The sequence below is a fragment of the Malassezia restricta genome, chromosome I (genome assembly GCF_003290485.1).
Source record: "Malassezia restricta chromosome I, complete sequence".
NCBI lineage: Eukaryota > Fungi > Basidiomycota > Malasseziomycetes > Malasseziales > Malasseziaceae > Malassezia > Malassezia restricta.
The window spans coordinates 1,364,910-1,386,734 of NC_040193.1; the positions used below are offsets into that span (position 1 = coordinate 1,364,910).

General features: G+C 50.8%; 16 protein-coding genes across 16 annotated transcripts; 5 read left to right on the forward strand and 11 right to left on the reverse strand.

The window, feature by feature from the left end:
• Window positions 1–13: 13 nt before the first annotated feature.
• Window positions 14–3,265, reverse strand: MRET_0803 (isoleucyl-tRNA synthetase; the record flags this gene model as incomplete). Its single annotated transcript, XM_027627430.1, has 1 exon — window positions 14–3,265. The coding sequence occupies one exon, from the start codon at window positions 3,263–3,265 to the stop codon at window positions 14–16; it is 3,252 nt and encodes a 1,083-aa protein (XP_027482740.1).
• A 284-nt stretch (window positions 3,266–3,549) lies between these two features.
• On the reverse strand, window positions 3,550–4,473 carry MRET_0804 (F-type H+-transporting ATPase subunit gamma; the record flags this gene model as incomplete). Its single annotated transcript, XM_027627431.1, has 1 exon — window positions 3,550–4,473. The coding sequence occupies one exon, from the start codon at window positions 4,471–4,473 to the stop codon at window positions 3,550–3,552; it is 924 nt and encodes a 307-aa protein (XP_027482743.1).
• A 290-nt stretch (window positions 4,474–4,763) lies between these two features.
• On the forward strand, window positions 4,764–5,687 carry MRET_0805 (translation initiation factor 2 subunit 2; the record flags this gene model as incomplete). Its single annotated transcript, XM_027627432.1, has 2 exons — window positions 4,764–4,916; window positions 4,950–5,687. The coding sequence occupies 2 exons, from the start codon at window positions 4,764–4,766 to the stop codon at window positions 5,685–5,687; spliced, it is 891 nt and encodes a 296-aa protein (XP_027482742.1).
• Window positions 5,688–5,723: 36 nt separating this feature from the next.
• MRET_0806 (HIT finger domain protein) lies at window positions 5,724–6,914 on the reverse strand (the record flags this gene model as incomplete). The annotated part of the gene is made up of 1 exon (XM_027627433.1): window positions 5,724–6,914. The coding sequence occupies one exon, from the start codon at window positions 6,912–6,914 to the stop codon at window positions 5,724–5,726; it is 1,191 nt and encodes a 396-aa protein (XP_027482745.1).
• Window positions 6,915–6,949: 35 nt separating this feature from the next.
• MRET_0807 (SAP domain ribonucleoprotein) lies at window positions 6,950–7,574 on the reverse strand (the record flags this gene model as incomplete). Its single annotated transcript, XM_027627434.1, has 2 exons — window positions 6,950–7,048; window positions 7,074–7,574. The coding sequence occupies 2 exons, from the start codon at window positions 7,572–7,574 to the stop codon at window positions 6,950–6,952; spliced, it is 600 nt and encodes a 199-aa protein (XP_027482744.1).
• A 122-nt stretch (window positions 7,575–7,696) lies between these two features.
• Window positions 7,697–8,126, reverse strand: MRET_0808 (uncharacterized protein; the record flags this gene model as incomplete). Its single annotated transcript, XM_027627435.1, has 2 exons — window positions 7,697–7,833; window positions 7,865–8,126. The coding sequence occupies 2 exons, from the start codon at window positions 8,124–8,126 to the stop codon at window positions 7,697–7,699; spliced, it is 399 nt and encodes a 132-aa protein (XP_027482736.1).
• A 146-nt stretch (window positions 8,127–8,272) lies between these two features.
• MRET_0809 (uncharacterized protein) lies at window positions 8,273–9,059 on the reverse strand (the record flags this gene model as incomplete). Its single annotated transcript, XM_027627436.1, has 4 exons — window positions 8,273–8,361; window positions 8,387–8,579; window positions 8,609–8,914; window positions 8,952–9,059. The coding sequence occupies 4 exons, from the start codon at window positions 9,057–9,059 to the stop codon at window positions 8,273–8,275; spliced, it is 696 nt and encodes a 231-aa protein (XP_027482735.1).
• A 148-nt stretch (window positions 9,060–9,207) lies between these two features.
• On the reverse strand, window positions 9,208–10,236 carry MRET_0810 (ADP-ribosylation factor; the record flags this gene model as incomplete). Its single annotated transcript, XM_027627437.1, has 1 exon — window positions 9,208–10,236. The coding sequence occupies one exon, from the start codon at window positions 10,234–10,236 to the stop codon at window positions 9,208–9,210; it is 1,029 nt and encodes a 342-aa protein (XP_027482807.1).
• Window positions 10,237–10,693: 457 nt separating this feature from the next.
• Window positions 10,694–13,270, forward strand: MRET_0811 (SWI/SNF-related matrix-associated actin-dependent regulator of chromatin subfamily A; the record flags this gene model as incomplete). The annotated part of the gene is made up of 1 exon (XM_027627438.1): window positions 10,694–13,270. One exon carries the CDS (start codon window positions 10,694–10,696, stop codon window positions 13,268–13,270), a length of 2,577 nt encoding a protein of 858 aa, XP_027482808.1.
• A 284-nt stretch (window positions 13,271–13,554) lies between these two features.
• Window positions 13,555–14,756, reverse strand: MRET_0812 (geranylgeranyl transferase type-2 subunit alpha; the record flags this gene model as incomplete). Its single annotated transcript, XM_027627439.1, has 5 exons — window positions 13,555–13,751; window positions 13,777–13,935; window positions 13,964–14,248; window positions 14,274–14,607; window positions 14,634–14,756. 5 exons carry the CDS (start codon window positions 14,754–14,756, stop codon window positions 13,555–13,557), a joined length of 1,098 nt encoding a protein of 365 aa, XP_027482805.1.
• A 65-nt stretch (window positions 14,757–14,821) lies between these two features.
• MRET_0813 (protein Yae1) lies at window positions 14,822–15,356 on the forward strand (the record flags this gene model as incomplete). The annotated part of the gene is made up of 2 exons (XM_027627440.1): window positions 14,822–14,926; window positions 14,952–15,356. The coding sequence occupies 2 exons, from the start codon at window positions 14,822–14,824 to the stop codon at window positions 15,354–15,356; spliced, it is 510 nt and encodes a 169-aa protein (XP_027482806.1).
• A 67-nt stretch (window positions 15,357–15,423) lies between these two features.
• MRET_0814 (emopamil binding protein) lies at window positions 15,424–16,083 on the forward strand (the record flags this gene model as incomplete). Its single annotated transcript, XM_027627441.1, has 2 exons — window positions 15,424–15,589; window positions 15,617–16,083. The coding sequence occupies 2 exons, from the start codon at window positions 15,424–15,426 to the stop codon at window positions 16,081–16,083; spliced, it is 633 nt and encodes a 210-aa protein (XP_027482811.1).
• Window positions 16,084–16,158: 75 nt separating this feature from the next.
• On the reverse strand, window positions 16,159–16,617 carry MRET_0815 (uncharacterized protein; the record flags this gene model as incomplete). Its single annotated transcript, XM_027627442.1, has 1 exon — window positions 16,159–16,617. One exon carries the CDS (start codon window positions 16,615–16,617, stop codon window positions 16,159–16,161), a length of 459 nt encoding a protein of 152 aa, XP_027482812.1.
• A 469-nt stretch (window positions 16,618–17,086) lies between these two features.
• MRET_0816 (uncharacterized protein) lies at window positions 17,087–17,503 on the forward strand (the record flags this gene model as incomplete). Its single annotated transcript, XM_027627443.1, has 1 exon — window positions 17,087–17,503. The coding sequence occupies one exon, from the start codon at window positions 17,087–17,089 to the stop codon at window positions 17,501–17,503; it is 417 nt and encodes a 138-aa protein (XP_027482809.1).
• Window positions 17,504–17,688: 185 nt separating this feature from the next.
• On the reverse strand, window positions 17,689–19,117 carry MRET_0817 (histone acetyltransferase; the record flags this gene model as incomplete). The annotated part of the gene is made up of 2 exons (XM_027627444.1): window positions 17,689–18,974; window positions 19,012–19,117. 2 exons carry the CDS (start codon window positions 19,115–19,117, stop codon window positions 17,689–17,691), a joined length of 1,392 nt encoding a protein of 463 aa, XP_027482810.1.
• A 120-nt stretch (window positions 19,118–19,237) lies between these two features.
• MRET_0818 (phosphatidylinositol-binding clathrin assembly protein) lies at window positions 19,238–21,820 on the reverse strand (the record flags this gene model as incomplete). The annotated part of the gene is made up of 1 exon (XM_027627445.1): window positions 19,238–21,820. The coding sequence occupies one exon, from the start codon at window positions 21,818–21,820 to the stop codon at window positions 19,238–19,240; it is 2,583 nt and encodes an 860-aa protein (XP_027482802.1).
• Window positions 21,821–21,825: the final 5 nt, after the last annotated feature.

Here is a 21,825-nt window from a genome sequence, read left to right on the forward strand (position 1 = left end):
TACACATGTACTATTACGTCGCACGCACGAGCGTAAGCATGAACTTGATATCCTGGACTTCCTGTTCCTCTTCACAAACGACGGACGCATCCGTCTTCAGCTCGCTGGCAGGACGGGGGACGCGGCGAATGTTTCGCACAAATACATCCGTCTGCGTCTTCATGACATCGTCTAGCGCCTCATTCATACCCTCGGTAAACCGATAGTACGAGTCAATCTCGTCCGTAGGCTGCAGGCCTGCCTTTTTACGCAGCCGCTGAATACGGTTGATGACGTCACGCGCCATACCCTCAGCCTGGAGCTCGGGGCGAATTTGGCCGTCAAGGAGCACGACGACCTGACCGTCCGAGTCGCTAAGCGTATGTGGTGGCAGCATTTTCTCGTCGACATAGCGCATGGCACGCAGATCACCCTCGCCGAGCGGGATACCCTCAATCGTGATCTGACCTGTCATCATGTATTCCTTCGCCTGCGCCGACGTAACCTGGTCGAGACCCTTCTTGACCTTGCCCATGTCTTTGCGCAGCTTGCGACCAAGTGTGGGCCAGTCAGCTAGAAGCTTGAAGCACACGCCACACTTGGCTTCATCGCTCGTGAGAACAAGCTCGCGCACGTTCAGCTCTTCTTCCACATAGGACGACAGTGAGCGCACATCTTCCAAGAATTGAGCATCACTGTGGAAGACGGTAAGTTCGCGCAGCGGCACACGCAGCGGTAGATTTTTCTTCTCGCGCATCGCACGAACCAGCTCGATAACGCTTTGAAGCGCACTGAAGCGACGTTGGATCACGGGGTCGAGGTACTCGGCCTTGACGCTAGGGAAAGGCAAAAAGTGCACGGAACGAATGTCGCCCTCGGTATTGTGGGGAGGCATAAACTTGCGGAGGCCCTGGTACAAATTCTCGGTGATGAACGGCGTGAACGGCGACATGGTCAGACACAGTGTGAGCAGTGTCTCGAACAGGGCATTAAGGGCTGACAGGGTGTCTTCTGCACCGTTCTCACCCTTCAAGCGCCTGCGATTGAAGCGGATGTACCAGTTGGTGAGCTCATTGATCATCGTGAGCAAGCGCGGTACGACCGTGTACAAGCGATAGTTTCCGAGTTCTTCCCGGACACATTCGATCAGACTTTGACAACGCGCGAGAATCCAGTGGTCCATCACGTTGTTGACCGGCTTCGCATGCGGGTTATACACAAAGTCAATGCCCGTATCTTTCTTGAGCAAAACAACTTGCGCAAGCAGGAAGCGGAAACTGTTGAGCCACGGCAAAAATACACTGGCGATGATATCCTTGACACCCTCTTCACGGAAGCGCAGATTTTCGGCGCGCACAATGGGCGAGTTGATCAGATACAGTCGCACAGCGTCCGCACCGTATTTGTCAATCACGATAGAGGGGTCAGGGAAGTTGCGCAGCGACTTGCTCATCTTTTTACCGTCGGCCGCCAACACAAGACCCGTCACAATCAAGTTTTTCCATGGGGCCTCACCAAACAGATGCGTGCCGAGGATCAGCAGCGTATAGAACCAACCACGCGTTTGGTCAAGACCTTCCGAAATAAAGTCGGCAGGGAAACTGCGCATAAAGGACTCCTTGTTTTCGAAGGGATAATGAGCTTGGGCGTAGGGCATACTACCCGATTCAAACCAGCAATCGAACACTTCTTCAATACGACGCAGCGTGCCCTTGCCCTGACTTGATGGAATCGTTATGTGGTCAATCTTATCACGATGCAAATCTGTGATTCCCGTCACACCAGCACGCTCTTCCAGCTCTGCAATGGATCCAATGCACACAATCTCTTCCAGGTCGTCGCTGACCCACAATGGGATGGGCGTACCCCAGTAGCGGTTACGACTCACGTTCCAGTCACGCGCATTCGCGAGCCAGTTGCCAAAGCGGTTGCTGCCGATGGTCTTGGGCACCCACAGCGTCTTTTCATTCGCCTCCAACAGCTTTTCAACGATCGGCTCCACTCGCACGAACCACGATGGCACCGTGCGGTAAATCAACGGAGTGCCAGAACGCCAGCAGAAGGGGTAAGAGTGAGTGAGCACACTCTGCACAATAAGTTTTCCTTTCGCCTTGAGGTCCTTGATAATGGGTTTGTCGGCGTCCTTGACAACCAGACCTTTGTAGTCCACCACGGGATCGACAAAGCGACCTGACTCATCAAGAGGACATGGCGGCTGTGCTTCCTTCGTGAAGATGCCGTGCGCCATACAGACGCGATAGTCATCTTCACCAAATGCAGGGGCTTGATGAACCACACCTGTACCAGCATCGGCTGTGACGTAATTGTCAGAGAGAATGCGGAAGGCGCGGTCCTTGTACTCCTCGTAATAGTACGGAAACAGTGGCTCATACTCCAGGCCAACAAGGTCTTTACCGACGAACTTTTGCACGGTCTTGATCTTGGCCTTCTTCGGGTCCTTGTACACGGTCGTAAGTAAGTTCGGTGACAAGATAAAGTGGCATTGGCGTTCTTCATCATAGATCTTGACATACTCAAGCTCGGGATGGACACAGAGTGCTAAGTTGGACGGAAGAGTCCATGGCGTAGTCGTCCATGCCAGGAACGAAGTAGATGGGTCAGAGCGGAGCGTCAAAGCCACCGTGATAGCTGGATCCTGGACGTCCTTGTAGTTGCTGCCGGCCTCGAAGTTGGAAAGAGGCGTCGTGCACGCATTCGAGTACGGCATGACGCGCAGTCCACGATACACTTGGCCTTTGTCGAACAACGACTTGAACACCCACCACTCTGTTTCCATGAAATTGGTGTCCATCGTCCTGTAGCCATGGTCGAAGTCAATCCAGCGACCCATGCGCTCGACCGTTTTGCGCCACTCGGCTTGATAGCGCATCACGATGGCTCGGCATTCCGAGTTGTACTTGGGGATGCCCATTTCAAGGATGTCTTCTTTGCCCTTGACACCCAGCTTCTTGTCAATTTCGTGCTCAACAGGCAGACCATGACAGTCCCAACCAAAGCGACGGTCCACGTAATGACCGGTCGAGTGGGCGAAACGAGTCACGATATCCTTCACTGTTCCTGCAAGAAGGTGGCCATAATGAGGCAAGCCCGTAGCGAACGGCGGTCCATCGTAGAAGGAAAAGGGCTTACGGTCCTTGGACTGTTCTAAAGACGTCTTGAATGCGTCGATGGCATTCCAGTATGCAAGCACCTCTTCCTCCTGTTTAGAAAAGCTGAAAGGGCTGGAAACATCGTGTTCTGGGAACACCGCGTCCGGGTTCGCCATCGTCGTCTCCGTCGTCGTGGGCAAAATTGCGCTTACGAAGAAAGATGACTCGCCCCCTCGATATGTTCAGCGCGCGTATTACAGGTACCTATTAGGTCCACATAGCAACCACGAAGGTCAGGCCCCGACGAAGCGAACATCTACGCACGAGGCGGCGACATCGGTGGCCCACGCAGCCAGCACGCGTGTGCAGACTATCCTGTCTGAAAGCTGCCTATGGCCTGCCTACACACGGACAGCTATAGCATGGATCAAAGCGTACACGCAATACGTACGCGACACGCTTAGAGCGACGAGGCACCGGTAATGATATCGATGAGCTCGTTCGTAATCTTGGCTTGACGACCACGGTTGTAGAGCAGGTTGAGGCTCGTAATCATGTCACCAGCGTTCTTCGAGGCGTTGTCCATAGCGTTACGCCTGCTGTTGATTTCGGAGGCGTGGCCCTCAACCAGTGTGTAGAAGATGGAGTTCGTCAGCGAGAACTCAGCCAGATCCCGCGAGATGCCCTCTTCGATCTCGTAAGCGCCGAATTTGGGGGCGTTCAGAAGCGCCTCCTCGGTGTGGACGGTCGTGATGGCCGACTCGAACGAAAGCGACGACACGTACTTGTTGTACACAATGTTGACCTTGTCAAACGGAATGTTGTGCTTCAGGATGGTGGTGCTGATGGCCAGGGCATCCTCGTATGTTGGCACGCCCTTACCGATCTGGTTGAACGAGAGCACAAGGTTGTTCGGCAGAGCACGGCTCAGCTGACCCTTGGCCTTCTCACCAAGAACGATGATGCTCGGCTGCTCACCGCCAGCCTTAGCGAGCTCAGCTACAGCAGCGCGCGTCTTCTTAGATACAGACGAGTGAATACCACCGCAGAGACCACGGTCCGAGGACACCACCACAAAGAGTACACGTTCACTGTCCTTTGGGGCTTCCACCTCGGCCTGCTTGAACAGCTCCTCGCTAGCGTCGCCGAAGGCAACAGCCGAGTCCATAGCACGCTGAGCACGGCCAAGACGCGTAGCGGCAATCATCTTCATGGACTTGGTGATCTTTTCAATGTTCTTAACACTCTTAACGCGAGCCTCCAACTCACGAAGCGACGCCTGAGGAGCGGCACTCACATGGAAGCCCGCCAGCGTAGGAGCAGCAGCACAGCGCACACCAAGTGCCGTCGCAAGAGCGGGCCTAGAAGCTGCACGGAAGTTCATCGCCAATATCACAATCGATCGATGGTCGTCGTTGTTAGGCCCACGTCGAGGTCCGAGGCAGCGACCCGCCGCCAGCGTGCGCACCCACCGGCCGGCCGAGAGAGGCCGCCCGCCGGGACACGCCGGGTCCGCGCCGTCGCTGCCTCAGACTTGGTATCCACCTCCATTGTATTGCACGTGACTCAAGTGCCATGTGGCTGCGGTAAGAAGGACGACGGCGTCGCGTGCGAAGTGACGGCAGCGGTAGGTCGAATCGTCGTATTTTTTCCTCGGCAGAAAGAACGACGATCATGTCGGCGGCACCGAGTGAAGAGGCCGTGAAAAATGAGCCTCCAGTCACCAAGCCTGATGCCCCTGTGGATGCGGCTGATATGTTTGGTGGTTTGAAGAAGAAGAGCAAGAAGAAAAAGATGCCGGTGGATATGGATCTGGAACTGGAAGGCGTACGTGTGGATATCAGTGCTAACAGACGACAGTCTCAGAGCGAGAAGCCTGCTGAAAAGAACGGTGCTGATGCGCCTGCCTCAGCTGAAGGCCAGCAAGCGCCAGTTGATGATACGCCACTGGACTTCGGTGACTTGAAGAAGAAGAAAAAGAAGAAGGCTGCCTTTGATCTTGAAGAGTTCGAGAAAGAGTTGAATGAAACCCCTGACGCAGGAAAAACAGGTGAGACAGGAGAAAAAGAGGGCGGAGGTGGTGATTCGGCGCCTGATGCTGAGACGTGGCAAGGCACGGATCGCGACTACACATACCAGGAGCTTTTGAGCCGTATTTTCCGCACATTGCGTCAACAGAACCCTGCATTGTCCGGCGAGAAGAAGAAATACACGATGGTTCCTCCTGTCGTTCAGCGCGACGGCTCGAAGAAGACCATGTTCGCGAACGTTATTGAGATTTGCAAGCGCATGCACCGTCAGCCTGACCATGTCATCCAGTACCTGTTCACAGAACTGGGTACGACGGGCTCCGTCGACGGTAGCCAGCGCCTTGTTATTCGCGGTCGTTTCCAACCAAAGCAGATCGAGAATGTATTGCGGCGATACATTGTGGAATACGTCACATGCAAAACGTGTCGCTCGCCCAATACGCTCCTCACAAAAGAAAACCGTATCTACTTTATGCAGTGTGAGGCCTGTGGCTCGCAGCGCTCTGTCAGCGCCATCAAGACAGGTTTCCAGGCCCAGACAGGCAAGCGCAGCAAGATGCGCGAGTAGTGTACACTATCTGTAGTTGTCGATGGGTATGTTCGGCTATTCACTGTCGGATGCATAGGCGACCAGCGTCGGTGGTGGCGCAGGCGTGGGTATGGTCATGACGCTCACTTGGCTCTTGCGCTCGGCGTCCCTGAGCGCATCCACATGCCACCACTCCAGGTCAAAGTACTCCACGAGCCCAAACGCTGACGGTATAGACCGAAGCACCGATTCAAAGGTCATACCAGGCACAATACGTATGTAGTACTGCCTTGTATGGGAATCAAGAGGTGATGTGGCCACTGTGTCTTTATCCGGTCGAAGCTGTGAGACCGCTTGCAATGCATGCGGCTGGATCATCGGTGTGGTGGATGTAGAAGGAGGTGATGCCTCGCTCTCAAGAGCTGCTCCTTTCCGGATCCACCAATCAAGAAACTTGGATGTGCTTTCATTTCGAAGTCGGATCTCGTAGACATGCAGTAGCAATACACCATTTGTCGGCAAACTTCCAGCCCGATCAGATAGGGTGCACGGCACACCTAGCGACGCCCATACCTCTGGCAGCATCTCTGTGCGAGCCCGTTTCGATGCAGGAGCCTCGTCCGCGGGGCGAGCGTCCTGCAGACGCGCACAGATCCGCTCCATTTCCACCAAAACACTTTGGACGATATCCGCACCTCCTTCCATGCGGTGAAAGAGCCAGCCTTGCACCAGAGGATTCGGAGATGCACATGGAAAGGACAAATGGGCCGAGTACAACATGCGTTGATGCTTAGTATCCCACTGCGTGCGATTCAGTTTACGTTTTGACATGCCGTCAGGCAAGAGCATAATAGGCAGCTTGTGAAAAGAAAGCTGCTTTGCCAGTGCATCGCGGCGCTGTACGGACGCAGGCGCGCGTCGCTGTTCGCCTGCGCTCTTGCTTCCCAGTAATTTGCCTTCGTACAGCGCACGACCTGTTGTAGAGACCATGCGGCCTACCTGGTTGAGAAACTGATAGTCTTCCATGAGCTGATTGTAGTCGTACTTGTTCATCGGGACAAAGCGCGAGGTGGGTCCACGCTCAAGGCCCAAGATGGATATGGGCGGACCAAGACGCGATGCATGTTCATGCTTCGAACGCGCTGCTTTGCAAGAGGACGAAGCATTCTTGTGCTCCTGAAAGCACGGCAACGAGCATGTCTTGGCACGACAGTATGGACAAGTGTACTTGGCAGCCGTCTTTTGGCAGGCTGCGCAAGTGTCCATAGAGGAGGGAAATAATTATAGGAAATCGAAAATTTCTATGCGACGCGCTTCTTTTTCTCAGCGTGCTCTTTGGTTTCATTAGGCACCAGTCCAAAGCGCTCAGCACGGCGCTTTCTCCGCTCAAGTTCTTCAGGCTGAGGTTAGTAGGTATATACATACATCCACTTCTGGCTCGGCAGAGGCCGCCGGCGCTGGCTTGACCGGCGCACCGCGCTTTCCATGGTCTTTCTTGAGCTCCGTGTCGAGTCGATTCGTATGCGCATCCTCTTCTATGCCAAACTTTTGAATTCGCAGAATTTGCTTTTCAACATCTTCATATGGCTGGCCGAACCGGATAGCGCGGGCCTTGCGCTTCTCCAACTCAGCTAAGAGTGCATTCTTGCGCTCTGTCTCGGATGGCTTGCCAGATGCGACAGGCTCAGCGTTCTGCGGGGCAGGATCACGAGTGGGCTCTGCCGCAGGTGCTGGTGTGTCCTGCTTGGGCGGTTCGGCAGGCTGTGGAGCAGCTTCGCCGACAGATGCCTCGAGCGACTTGGTCGCTTCTGGGTTTTCCAACAGGCGCTTGATCAGATCAGGCTTGTTGCCGGAAGTCGAAAGGTTCGCTCTCAACAACAGATCTTTCAGTTCAGCGACTTTGAATGTCTGAAGCTTCGCTTCCATGGTTGAGAGTGCGACAGTCCTGGGTCATGCCAACGCGACACGCACGAGGTGTATAACATGTTACAGGATCTAGTAGGTCGACGAACCCCACGCACGACCGGGACATGGCAGATGGGCGTGTTCTATCTACGCAGACGATCACGGATACGGCCTAATAATGCCTGTCCATAATGGCTTCGTATCAAAGCCCAGAACAGCAGTGCGAGCACGCATACCAGGTATAAAAATACAATAGATTGGTCTTTTGTTGGATCACGCACTGGGTGTCAGTTACATGTACCGTGCCATACCGAAGCATTTCGCCCATACTTGGCCCTCGTATCCTGTAGCTGTGTCGCTATTAGATTCCACGATCTGTGCGCCACGACATCCTTCGGCACGTTCTACGCAAAGCTCCTTTGTACAAGTACTGCAGATGTTTTGACCATCTTTCGGCCATAAAATGGGCACGAGCGTTGTATTCGTGGTAAAGCAGGTGCATTTGCACACATAAAACAGGCTGACGGGCTGATTATTGACGCCTCCCCAATTTCGTGCCAACAGACCACTCATGTCTTGCCCGATGAATGGAAAAGGGCGTACACAGGATCAATGCCGAGAGCACCGTGTTTACGCGCAAGTACAGACGGGTGAGCGCTTCGTGACCGTCGAGGGTACAAACGAAAATGCCGCGGCTCGGGTGTATGTGGAGAAAGGAGCTAAGCATTCACATGTTTCTGTATACTCGACACTAGGTGGGCCTCAAACGCCGACCGGACGAACTCGCCCTCAGATGTGAACCATTCGCCTGACATAAGTGGCATAGTACGTACCAAAATTTCCAACAATGACGCGCCCTTTTTTGCGTGCACACACAGTGCGGTTATCAGAGCCTAGACGCATGTATTCCACATAGAGTTCATACACAGGTGGGATGAGCACACGCTTACCTTCTTTGGTCTTCTCATCGCTCAACACGGCTTTATGCGTGTATGGGGATTTGATTAAAATACATTCGAGCTCTCTCTGTGTTGTCAGTCACAGTGTCAACATACAGGCTGAGACTCGGTCATGCGCACACCAGTGAATACGACACGACCGCGAATATACGAAATGACAGAGCAAATAGCAAAGAGAGAGAAAAAGATGCCAGTGCTCATAATGAAGATGGGCTTGGCCTCTTCCCATGCCACCTTTTTCAAGTACACAAATGCGGTAGCACCAAGCATGACAGCAGATCCTACTAGATCCAAGAACATGAGCATGTCATCCATAAAATGAGAAGCAGAGAATGGCTTGAAATCGCCAAAATACAAGCCTTTACCATCTGGAGAAGACGGCTTTGGCGGTTGCGTCATAATCTTGGCGTCAGAATCTCATTTGCTTGACCATACGTACTTGCTCGATCGTATCATCGCAATGAATCTTGATCTCTTTTGCATTCGATACGTTGCAACGCACCTTGTTACCGGGCCCGACGGCAGGCTTGGATTGGAACAAGCCCATGGGAAAGTCGTGATGACACGTGGCCTGAGAGAATCGTACACCCCGCTGGTCCACGCCCAGCACCCCACAGCGCCAGGCTCCCTCTGCTCGCGTTGAGCACGTGACTCGTATGGCACCCCGCCAGGGGGTTTCAGGTGTCTAGCAACTGCTACTTAAAGTCGCCCCAGATATCGGCAAAAGCATCCTCCTGCTCTGGGACACTGGGTTGTGAAGGTGTTCCCCATATATCTTGCGTATTTAACATGGCTGTAGGTGGTGCATCACGCGACGGCAGGGGTGGTATCGATGAAAGTGACGACGATGCCGGGGCCTGAGGCGGTGAGCCTAGAGACAAAGAGCCCAAAGCCGAAGAGACACTTGGTTCAGAAGCTGTAGCGAAGGAGGTAAAAAGATCGTCGTTCATCACAGGATGGGGTGGGGCAGATGGCTTGGAAAACAAGCTGAGGATCTCGTCTTTATGACGTTTTGACTGCACATTGTTGGTTATAGGGGCTGTATTTTTTGACGAAGCGTCGTCCCAGTCTAGTTCAAATAGATTGCTTTTCGTCTCAGTCGTGGCCTTGGGCGCCGGCGCAAGCGCAGGAGCCACACCGGTCGATGGTCTTGACATCGGTGCCTCACCATCACCCAGCAAATCAAGAAGTGCCCCTGAACCAGGCTTGGGTGCGATAGAAGCCTGCGCTTGAGGCACACTGCGCGTGGATGTTGGCGGCAGGCGAGGCTGCGTCGTCGCCGTAGGAGCTTGAGCTGTGTCAGTATCGAGCACAGATGGATCCTCGGGGATGGGAGTTTGCCTTGCCCATCGGCGAAGCTCATACTTGCTGCGAATAAAACTTTCCACTTTGTGATCGGGTGGGGCATGCCCAGCCTTAAGGTGGGCTTCCCAGTAAGCATTCGCCCGTTTGTTACCCCACTTTTGAATAGAATTCATTTGTTCTGGTGTCCAAATGTCCAAGTCAATGGACTTGACACGACTGATATGTGTACCCATGCTCCGATGAATGCCGGAGCATCGAATACACAAGAAGCATCCAATGTTCCACGACGCCCATCGCGTATCATTTCTTTTGCAATCAGCACAGTGCTTATTTTCAGGTAGTTTCACAAGAGCGCGTAGAGTTCGGGCATGTGCATCTGCCTCGGCGCGAGACTGAGGCTTACGACTGGCGTACGACATGGACAAATGCCACTAGAACGCAACGGACACGGTCACAACGCTGGCCTGGCGCTTTGTCACGTGATCGTGACGACGCGGACCATGTCGTCTAGTTGAGCGAGGGCACAGACAAAGCGGCATGAGGCCCTCAACTAGAAGTGGCTTTGGGGCGACTTGTTGGAACGCAGAGCTTGCTTTCACGTACTTGTATGGTCAAAGTTGTGGTACTCTACGAACAAATGTAAAAAGAATATCTCATGGCGACATGCCTGTTTTGTACGCAACTCCTAGTCTATTCAACAAGCGTATAGCCTTCATACATACAAGAGGGGGGGTTAAGATACGTGTAGGCCCCAACCAATGTGCTTTTAAAGTGGTGTCGAAAATGTGAGTGGTCCTTGTGGCATGTGGAATTATTTCTGACGCGTAAAGAAACGCGTCCTAACCTGGACTTTCCTACGCATTTTACCGCGACTGAATGAGTGGAACACCACAAAACCCCGTCGTGCTAGCACCAGACTCTAGTCCGACCGCGAAGCAGGATGCGCAGGCCAAGCATCCTGGTGGGTATGGAGATGGCGCTGGTACACAGCCGAACGCCTTTTTGCAAAATCTCCAAGCGTATCAGTATCAACAGCCGGCGCCCTTCATGTCGACTGCATCCACCCCCTCTGTCGGAACTAGTTCTGCGCCATCAGACAGTATTTTGCAGATTAAGGCAACACGTCTTTCGCGCCTTTTTTCCAGCTATACGGTCGAACAGTGCATGGATGTGCTGCGCGCATCTAACTATGACTTGGGCGAGGCAATTGAGAAGCTCAGGCCGAAAAAGGTAGCCCCGCCGCCGCCACCACCTGTTTCAACACATCAGACTCCAGCTCCAGCTCCAGCTCCAGTGCCTCGGCCGTCTGCTCCGCCAAAGCGGCCGGCTAAGCGCAAGGCCCGCGCCATGTCCGACTCAGATTCTGATGGATCTATCAGTCTGGATGATGCATCAACTGATGAAGAAGAGTTTGGTGATATGGATGAGCGTACCTATCAACAGCAGCAACAGGCTCTTGCATGGTTTAACCAGGTGGATGCTACCAATCTCATCGATACGATTAATTGTTCACAGGAACAGGCAAACACCATCATGTCGCTGCGTCCATTTGGAACGGTTGATGACGTGTATGAAAAGCTCGGTGATAAGTCGGCCAAGGGAGTATCGCCGCGCCTTTTCTCGAATTGTGTGGAACTGATGGCTGGCTACATGGAAGTGGATGAAGTACTGGCCAAGTGCGAAACGATCGGACAGCAAATCAATGAAGCGATGAGTGGATGGCGCGTCAAGGAAGAGGCAGCATTAGATCCTTCCAAACCTAAGCCAGACAATTTTCTTGATAAGCAGCCAACGAATCTGGCCAAGGACGTGGTGCTTAAGGATTATCAGCTGACAGGTGTGAGCTGGCTTAATCTGCTGTATCAGAAGGAGACATCCTGTATCTTGGCAGACGAGATGGGATTGGGCAAGACATGTCAAGTAATTGCATTCCTTGCCCACATTAAGGAAAACTACCCTCGTCGCGGAGCGCACTTAATTGTGTCACCTTCTTCCGTGCTGGAAAACTGGTCGCGTGAATTTCAGCGTTTTTGCCCTGATCTGCGCATTGAAGTATACTATGGTTCTCAGGCAGAGCGCCGTGATCTGCGCATGGATCTCAAGCGGCGTGATGATTATGATGTGTTGCTGACGACGTATGATATGGCGACAGGAAGCCATGATGACCAGTCGTTCCTGCGCAAGAGTGGCTTCGACGTCTGCGTGTTCGATGAAGGCCACATGCTGAAGAATCGCAAATCTCAAAAGTACGCCAAGCTTTTGCGCATTTCGGGACGCTGGCGCTTGCTGCTTACGGGTACACCATTGCAAAATAACCTGCAAGAGTTGGTATCATTGCTCAACTTTATTTTACCTGACTACTTTACGGATGCTGAAGAGGCTCTTGCAGCCATTTTTAAAGTCAAGCAGGGTGCAAGCACTACGCAACTGTCTCGGCAGCGCGTTGAGCGTGCCAAGCGCATGATGCAGCCATTCGTTCTGCGGCGACGCAAAGATCAGGTATTGCGTGGACTAACAGAGAAGACGGAGCGCAATGTACTTTGCGATATGACAGAACGGCAGGCCCAAATGTACAAAGATGTGTTGCAGCGCACTAAGGCAGCGCTGGTAGACGAGCCTAATGGCAAGAAAGGCGCACAGAAGGATTCGGCCAATGTTCTCATGGATCTGCGTAAGGCTGCGAACCACCCCCTGCTCTTTCGCAGTTTGTATGATGACAAGAAGATTGCAGCTCTAGCGCGAGATTATATCCGTGAACCTGAACATGCAGAGGAAAACATTCAGCATCTACGCGAAGACTTTACGATCAACACTGATGCTGAATTGTCTTTGCTCGCACGTTCGTGGAAGTCGACCAAGAAGCACCAGCTGCCAGCGGCCGAGTGGTTGAACTCGGGCAAAATTCGAGAGCTGCAAAAAATCATTGACGAGGTCGTGGAACGTGGTGATCGCATGCTCATTTTCTCACAGTTCACGTCTGTGCTGGATATTTTGTGCGTGTTTTTGGAACATATCGGTGTCAAGTATGTCGGCTTCACCGGTCAGACCAACGTGGGTGACCGTCAGGTCCTTGTGGACCAATTTACCAATGATCCATCCATCCCTGTTTTCTTGTTGTCCACGCGTGCGGGTGGTCTGGGTATCAATCTTGTCGCTGCCAACTGGGTCGTGCTATTTGACCAAGACTTCAACCCCCAAAATGACAAACAAGCGACAGATCGGTGCTACCGCATCGGCCAAACAAAGCCTGTCACAGTTGTTCGCTTGATAAGCCGCGGCACCATTGATGAAGATATTTTGGCCATGGCCCAAAGCAAGCTAGAGCTCGCCAACCGTGTGTCTGGTCAAACGGATGCTGCCAACGAAGGTGACGAGGAGCAAATGGAGACGGAAATCAAGGGGCGCATCACGTCGTCGCTTCTTGCTCAAGTTCGTGAACGTTCTGCACCATAATTGCCCCCACTAGGTGATTTTCACTCAGCTAGTTTGAACGGTAGGTTTGTGATATGTCACGTTGGCAAAAACCATAGTCTGGCGTTCGAACCAGGGAAGACGCTCTCATAGTGGTCATGGGCTCTATCGTTGCCTGCAAGAACGCACAGCGTAGCGCACAATATTCCATCGGTCGTTACAGCTGGTTTCTGGTTCTATTCCTAGTGTGATGCTGAAGCTCAAGTGCAAGCGACGGAGAAGTCTAATTTTTACCTGCGCAGGGCTGCTGAATCAACCCAAGCTAGTTAATGCCTACTAGGAGATGACGGTGGAATATTGAGCAGATCACGATATCGGTGTCGACGCAGCGAATCAATCTCTTCTAATTGAGTAAGATGTTCGCGAACTTGGTTTTCGAGTTTTTGCGCTTCGCTTTGTGTGATGCCATTCTGATGAAAAGATAGCAATTGTTGCTTATAGTGAGCCAAGGATTGCATGCACCCTGCCATTAGTCACAACGAACTCACATTTACTCTCTGGCTCCATCTCAGCAAGTTCATGGATGACTTGGATCTGTTCTTTGAGCGTTTCGAGGTTGGGGTCTAGCGATACGAGCCATCGATGGTAAATCCATATACTTTGGTCGCCAGGATCCGTATACATGGCTTGCTGAAGCAATTCAAATTCTGTATTAGAGCACATATAACAACATACCTGCTTGACGCTGCTGAGAGCGTGCTGCAGCGTCTAATTTCTCGCCATCCCAGATGCGGGGCAGGAGCTTCGATCTGTTGTGCCATGCGCTAAAGTTACTAAAATTTTGCTCAATTTTGGTGAGTGTGTATTTTAGTTCATGGCGTGCGAGTTCCAAATGAATAGCACGGGTCTTGTCATCTAGGTCGCTAGAAAGCGAGGAGGGGAAAGGTGGTACATTTTCTTGATTTGTTTGCGCTTTGGCGAGCTCTTCAATCACCCAGCGACGATAATTCCAGCCCATAACTGTGGTGAGCATTGCTAGACGTACAGTTCCTGGGATCCATTTCAAGCATCATATTAACGAGCCGCAGTTCTTGCCTCCATTTCTCTCCTTTGTCCTGCACATCACTGGATGGAAGCAAGCATAAACACCACCGGCGATGATTCCACAACCAATACACTTTGGGATGTGACTTCATACTTTGTTGGAGCATAAGAAGGTCACCCTCCAGCAGCCGCCTCTTCAGATTGGTATCACCTTGCTCAAACATGTACAACAAAATTGTTCTCCTGTAGTTCCATGCGGAATAGTATTCGGGATTGCAAGACAGAATGGACGTGGTACTCTCCAATGCCTCGGTTGAATGATCACCATTTCGTCGCTTTTGTGAGTGTGCAACTTACTTACGTGCTCCAAATACGTGTCTTCAATTTGCTTGTAGGTGTCCAGCTTCCGAGCTTCCTCAGCACGGCGCTGTTCAAGCACTTCCGCTGATTGCACACTGACAGGCACGCGTTTGACGTTGTGCATAGCAGCCAAGAGCGTGCAACCAAGTGGAGAAGGGTTCCACTTTATCCTCATCACTTGCCAAAATTATGCGAGCAGTCGAAGATGACGACTGGTTAGCATCAGACGAGGACGCGGCGCATGCGCCAATGGAAACTCGAGACCGTATCAAAATGGAAATGCAAATGTACAATGTATGTGCTTCCATGCTAACATAAGATGGGCTATCGCGAAGGACTAGAAAACGGCAAACTATCTGCGCTACAAACAGGATTTGATCAAGGATACAACCATACAGGTGTCGAAGCAGGGCTGGCTTTTGGTGAGCTTCGAGGCCAAGTAGATGCCTTCATCAGTTTCATAAGGCAAGAAACAGCATCATCGGAGCATAGTAAGCTGCTGGAGGAACTCTTTGCAGTAAGACATGAGTTATCAACCCTGACACTTGACGATCTTGCCGAACCAGATTGGGAATATGTCCAGCATGAACTCGAACATCATACATACGGTGGCTCTGTAACTTTATCATCAAAGCAGGCTGAATGGGCGGCGCTTGGTAACCGCTTGGGAAGCATTCGCACACGACTAGAAAAGTGCTGGCATATATGGACTGATGTTGAATAGTACGTAAATAAAAATTCCACACCTTAATTAACCAAAAAACGGTCCGTTTCGCGTATCGTGCCACGCCATGTTGCAGGCAGAGACCGTGCAAACATGCGTCTCAATTGCGTATGTCGGCGTGCTCCTCAGCCTAGCAACATCATTCACATACTATTCAAAACGGTATTTCCTCTCTACAGGTCGCAGTTTCCTATTTTTCTGGCTCATCTTTGACGCACTTATCCACATTTTTCGTACGTGTACCTATTTCTCACATGCAGTGGAAGGACCCTTTGTGTATCTCTCAGTGAATGGACGCACAGTGAGCTCTTCGAATGGCTTCTTTGCATCCTTATGGCAAGAGTATAGCCATGCGGACTCTCGGTGGGGCGTTGCCGACCCAGGCATCGTTTCGGTAGAGGCGCTTACTGTTCTGCTCAAAGGCCCCTTGGCTCTTTACACGGCATGGCTTGTTTTAAAGTCCAATGAGAAATATCACATCTACCTATGCTTTTTGTGCCTTTCAGAGCTGTATGGTGATTACATGACGTTCGTTCCTGAATGGTTTACCAATACCGCCGCTTTAGATACGCAGGATCCTTTGCACTTGTGGTTTTATTTGGTCATAAGCAATGGTGTGTGGGTTGTCATTCCCGGATTTCTTCTGATTCAGAGCACGTGTGCCCTGAGTCGGATGGTAGATGCTGTGTCGGTCAAGTCACAATCATCATCTAAAAAAGCGGTGTAGCATTAAAAAGTATTGTGGCTTATGGCAATGCGGGTAATTATCTTACAATGAGGATGTGTTTTCCTTGTAACTCTCTTAATTCTCTTCCTTGTCATGTATGCTCATCGTGCTATTATCATCAAATTTCAAGACACTGATGTCCAGCTCGGGAATGATGTCAAGATGTGTGATCCCTTCTGTTGATGAAGTACCTGATACACCTTTCAAGTTGACGGGATTCATTGTAGGCGATGCGGGTGGTGGCGCAGTCTGCGGCTTGTCCAGTAAAGATTCAGAGTAGTCCTGACATGAATCATGCCATATGTGCCAAATATTCTGCACTTGCTCTGACCCGGCCTGGAGTTCTAGAGCAAGTGATTCAAGCTGCTGATTTAACCTTATAGAGTCAAACTCTCGCGATGTATTCAAGTCGCCAGAGGGTGGCGCTGGATGCAAACAGGAATTGCATACCTCCATCATCGGCACTTGATCACAAAAGATATCTCTTTGAAAATGGTCACCTGGTTGCCAATGTACGAGCTGTACATTCAACATAATTTGCAGAAATAATCAAACTCTAAAGGTTAACCCCACACTTAGCAGCACGCAAGCTCAGGGGTCAGAGTAGACTGTGGCGAAAAAGGTGGTGAGACTGTTGCCGACAAACTTAGGTTACATGTGCGGGGCAGCTGGATTTCCGTGAAATTTCAAAAAATATCCAGCACGAATCAAGCGATCTCGCATAGCGGCGTCGGTCGCAATCATACATCGCTTGATATGCGCACAAGGCACGTGATTATCGACCCCACTTTGCCCGAATAAAGGTGATAGCGACATTTGATTGGTCAATATCATGTCACGACAAATGTTACCAAAGCGACCTTATGGGGGGCATGGGTTTTCCCTGTTCCTGGGCCCGCCGGGGTAAGGTCAAGGATTATGGGCTTCGCACAAGAGAATCGAAGGAACGCCTCTTTATTGTATGTAGGGAGAATCCGAGCAAGTTTTTTCTACTGAATAAAGCATGCCTTGCGTGTGTCAGTATGAATACACAAATATCGTGCCATCAAATGGCACGAAAATTGTGCGACTAGGGTATCTGTTCACGTACGTAGACGAGGTGCTCGACATGCAAGGCGAAGCAGAGTCCAGTATTTTCTCGATTTCGTATCCTGTGACGCACGTCGCACCCATCCTCGGTAGAACGCTGAGCGCCGTGCTCGGCTTGGCGGGGCTCGTCGCAGTCGGGTGGTGGATGCGGCGAAGGCAAACGAAGCAGCAGGCACTTGAGCGTGCCCAGGACATGGCTGACCGATGCATCGAGGCGCATCGGACCCGGTGTGATGAGGGCATGAACGATGCCTTTCCTCTATCGATGCTGACGGAACCTGCCACTCAGGCACCCATCCGTGCTCGCGATTTATGGCGGATTTCTGATTAAGCTGGATCATCTTCTAGGCGGTGAAATCCTTTCTGCCACATTCAACACCTCCCAAGTCCTGGGTTTGAATCTTCGACGGCAAATGGACGCTGTCGCGGTCAAGCAAGCTCGAGGAACGAGCATAGAGGATGTTCAGTAACCACTTGCGAAATAGTACACTTAAATTAAATGGAAGGCTCTATATTTTATACAGATAGACCCGCTGCCTGTTTCCATTGAGGTAGTCGCTCATAGAGAAATTTTTCCAACTTGACGGCGCACTTCGCATACGGGGAGGAGGCAGGATTGTATAGTTTACAGTTATCAAAGACAAGTTGAGCATCTTGTACAAGATCGTCAACAGTGTTATATTGATTATTTTCAAGCTTCCTTTCCATCGTCGAAAGGTCCATAGGATTCGTAATGACCGTATAGTAATCAGGCACATCATTGGCATTGACTGGGGCAACAAATGGCCAAGCACTCGCGTGCGCATTTAGCTCCACGAGTATATGTCGCATTGCAGCAAAATGCGGTCCTCGTTTTGAGCGGCTGATAAGCTCGTCCATCTCTGGGGTCCATCCGGTCTCTTTCAAGCCCGGAACCTCATTGGGCTGAACAATCAATTCCACTTTGCTTGCTTGTGATGTAATGTCGCGCTTTTCATCTTTGTGGTTTTTGAACACGTCTAAGCCAGGGTATACGACGTGTGATCGGGAAAAAGAATTAATACGCGCTTGAATCAAGCGTTTTTGAGTTGCAAGGAAGCTCTGCACTTCTAAATAACGAATGCGTGGGACCATTGTGCATTGCATTAACGTACCGCCCTCATAGTCTTTAATATAGCCGACCCACACAGATTGAGGTAAAGAGATTTCTTTGCTGAAGCCTTGCTTTTTGAAGTAACCGATGGCATAATTGTCTGCGTACGTCAAAAAGTGCTTGATGGGTGACACATCTTTGATATGATCCTTGACATGATTCATCAAATGTGATCCATAACCTTTAACTTGTTCTGTACTCGATATCGCACAAAATACAATTTCGGCAAATTCTCGATGAGGAAAAGGTCGATACGTTATTCCACCGACCACTTGTAGACCGCGCTTTACAATGGCCATACTCCAGTGATGTCGATCCATCACCAGCCGTGTTATATATTCTCTTGGCATCTTCGGAAGTTGCTTCATGAATATATGCTTTAGTCCAGTTAAAATCACCAAAGAGTCGGGTTTGTTATCATTCGTTACAACCCGAAATTGAATAAGCCCTGATCTTTCCTCAATCACAGCTGGCTTTTCACGAATTGGCGCTTCTTGTTTTGCATTAATCTCTTCGCCAAGCAATGCACTTTCACTAGCCTGTGCAAGTGCTTCACCAGGCTGATCATGTTTTATACTTTCTTTCCCTTCTTCCTTTTCTTTTTTACTCATGTCATAGTTCTCGGATTCTGACGCTCGTCGGCGCTTCGATTGACGACTCGAGGGTGGTGCTTTGTGGTTAGATTTCGCAAGGCACATGAAACTTACTGGAATCGCGAGACTTTTGCTTTGGCAAGGTGGAATTTCCTGGCTGATTAGGCGTATCATTGTTCGTAGAGGTATCCTTAGCCCTTCCGGCCTTGTTGTGAATCATGCTCTTTCTACCTCCGCCAAGCAGGCGCCATGCAACGCGATCACAGGCGGCATGTTGCGCCCAGAATGTCCTTTACCGCTATGTCACGTGATAAGGCGCACAGGTGTCATGCTTTCATATCTACAGCTGCAAGAGATCCTGCGTGGGTTGCTGGAGCTGGACTGATGGTTGCTTGCTAGTTCCTAGTTGGAGACCCGATTCTGAATTGAGTGTCAATCCTGGCGTTGTTTGACCTGAGAGCAAGCTGGCACCAAATGCACTGGATGGTTGAAACGGCTTGATTCCAGTGAGTCCTGTGATTTGAGATTGGAGTTCCATTGGTGACATGGCATGAGACCCGAGCGCTCCAGGACTGCCGTGTGCTAACGAAACGGATCCAAAGCGTCTAAAGGGTGAATTGATCTCGCGAAGTCCAGCATTGAGGGCGTCATAAGTGCTTGGTGACCCGAAGCCCGTCGGCTGGGAACCAAGTCCAATTCCAAGACCTGAGCCCTGTCCGAGTGAAATAGAGTTTGCCCGGCCATCCAGGCTTGAACCCAACCCTGCAAATTGGGAAGAGAGATCAGCTCTCGAACTCAAGCCCGTCGATTGTGACGGAATACCTTGCAGCGCTGAGGAACTAGGCATAGCACCTACGCCTGTGTTCTGAGATATGGTGCCATGTATATTGTGCTGAGGGCTCAAGGGGGGGACATTTTGATTGGGAGCCTGAGAAGCGACAATTGACTCCATAAACGAACCAGAAGCAGGAATTTGACTCGAAGACGTCTGTGATTGGGTTGGACCAGTTGCCTGACTCGTCGTTTGATGACCAAAAGCCTGTATTCCCCTAGAAGTACTGGGTGTAATGCCTGTCTCAAGTGGCGACGAAGAAACTCCCTTGTTAAACACAGCAGAACCATTCTCGGTGAAATTTGGCGGATTGCTTTGCTTTAACTTGGCACCAGGCGTGTGTGTGAATTCAGAGGCCACTTGGCCTAATAGCCCACCCGTATTAGTAGGCTGCAAAGATCGAGGGGGAGCTGCCGCAGGGGGTGAAGCAGGCGATTGCTTGTTTTTCCACGCATCCAAAGCAAGATCGTTTAATGTGGGTTTTTTCGATTCTTGCACGACGGGCTTGGGAACATCAAAATCACTAGGTATAGAGAAAGGATTCATGGTGCCTGTCTTTTGAGGGCGCATTGAGGAGGTATGTTGGGGTGACATAGTGGCCTTGGGCATTTCGTTGCGCGAGACTGATGCTTGACGAGACACGAGAGGCTGCGCGTCCATGACAGGCATAGTTGACCTGCGCCTAGCACTAACATCAGTAGTGAGTTGCGACGGCATTGGGGGGTGGGGCTGAAACGAAGATGGCTGTGTTTGAAGCGGTTGAGGTGTGGTGCTTTGTGGACTCAAGGACATTTGACCAAAGATAGAATCGAAAGGCGTTGTTGCCATCGTGTGTTGAGGCATCATGGGCATTTGCGGAACAAATGGGTTCATGCCGGTCATTTGTGGCATGACTATTCCATTTGAGTGTGATCCAAAAGGGTTTCCCGTTATTTGTGGCATAACAAAAGCACCTCCGCCCGTGGCCATAGCATGCATACCAAACCAGTCGGGTTGTGAGTTGAATCCAGCGTAAGAAGAATACGCAGAGTTGAAGGGAGTATTTGGTTGTTCCAACGACTCGAAGAAATCTTGTAGCGCTTGCCTGCTCGAAGAATCACCTTTCTTTGGCTGCTCAGCTGTCTTCACCTCTTTCGTTTTTGAGGCTGTAGGAGAGGGTGCTTCTTTGACAGAAACAGGGTTCTCCTTACTATTTGTTGTCCCTGGTTCTTTTGTGTCCAATTTTGATGTTGCTTCGTGCTTAGAAAAGTCGGTTTCATGCAAATATTCCTCCAGCGCATTGGCTAACGAAAGTGGTGCGTGCTTCAAATGTGGAATAGATGAGCGCAACTGGTGTGAATGACGCTTTGCCGAGTTAAGAAATGCCACGACATTTTCCGTTTGGAAACAAAATCGACGGTACAGTTCAAGAGAGCGTTCTGCGTCCGACTTTGACATCTCAAAGTAGTGTTCAAGCATATTAATAACGCCCTCATTCATACCCATGTAGAAAGCGAGTAAATCCTTGAGGGTCATGTGTAGAGCTGCGTTTGTAATTTCGTCATGAAAATTTTCAGAAAAGAATGAGCATTTTAACAGCGATGTCATAACGCGCTGGATCATAGCGATTTCCTTGAAAAGTCCGTTAGACACGCTCATTTTGCGAAGGCGCGCGAAGCGGTCACGTTTGCTAGCAATAACCACGTCATATCCAAGTTCACGGAAGGCAAGCACGCGGTCATCTAAATAGTGGGCGTAGCGAGGCAATAGCTGGGAATACGAATACTCATTGAGACCATTCGATCCTATGCGTCGGAGCTTAAGGATGGCCGGGTCATTAGCAAGATAAGATAGTACAAATTTTGCCGACTCTGACCTGAACATGGTGTGCAGAAGTAGCAAAGACTTGAATACAACCATACTATTCGGTTCGTTCAATCGGCCTTGCAATGCCCAAAACACATCATCCAGATCTGAGGTGGAACCAAAAGCCGCCTGTAGAATTGGATGAACATACTTCTCCTTTGGTAACGTGGGCTTCGGTTTAGTAGCCCCTTTTACAAGTCTGTCATAACTTGTGCCGGGCAACGCCCTTTGTACATATTGCGACATGGCTT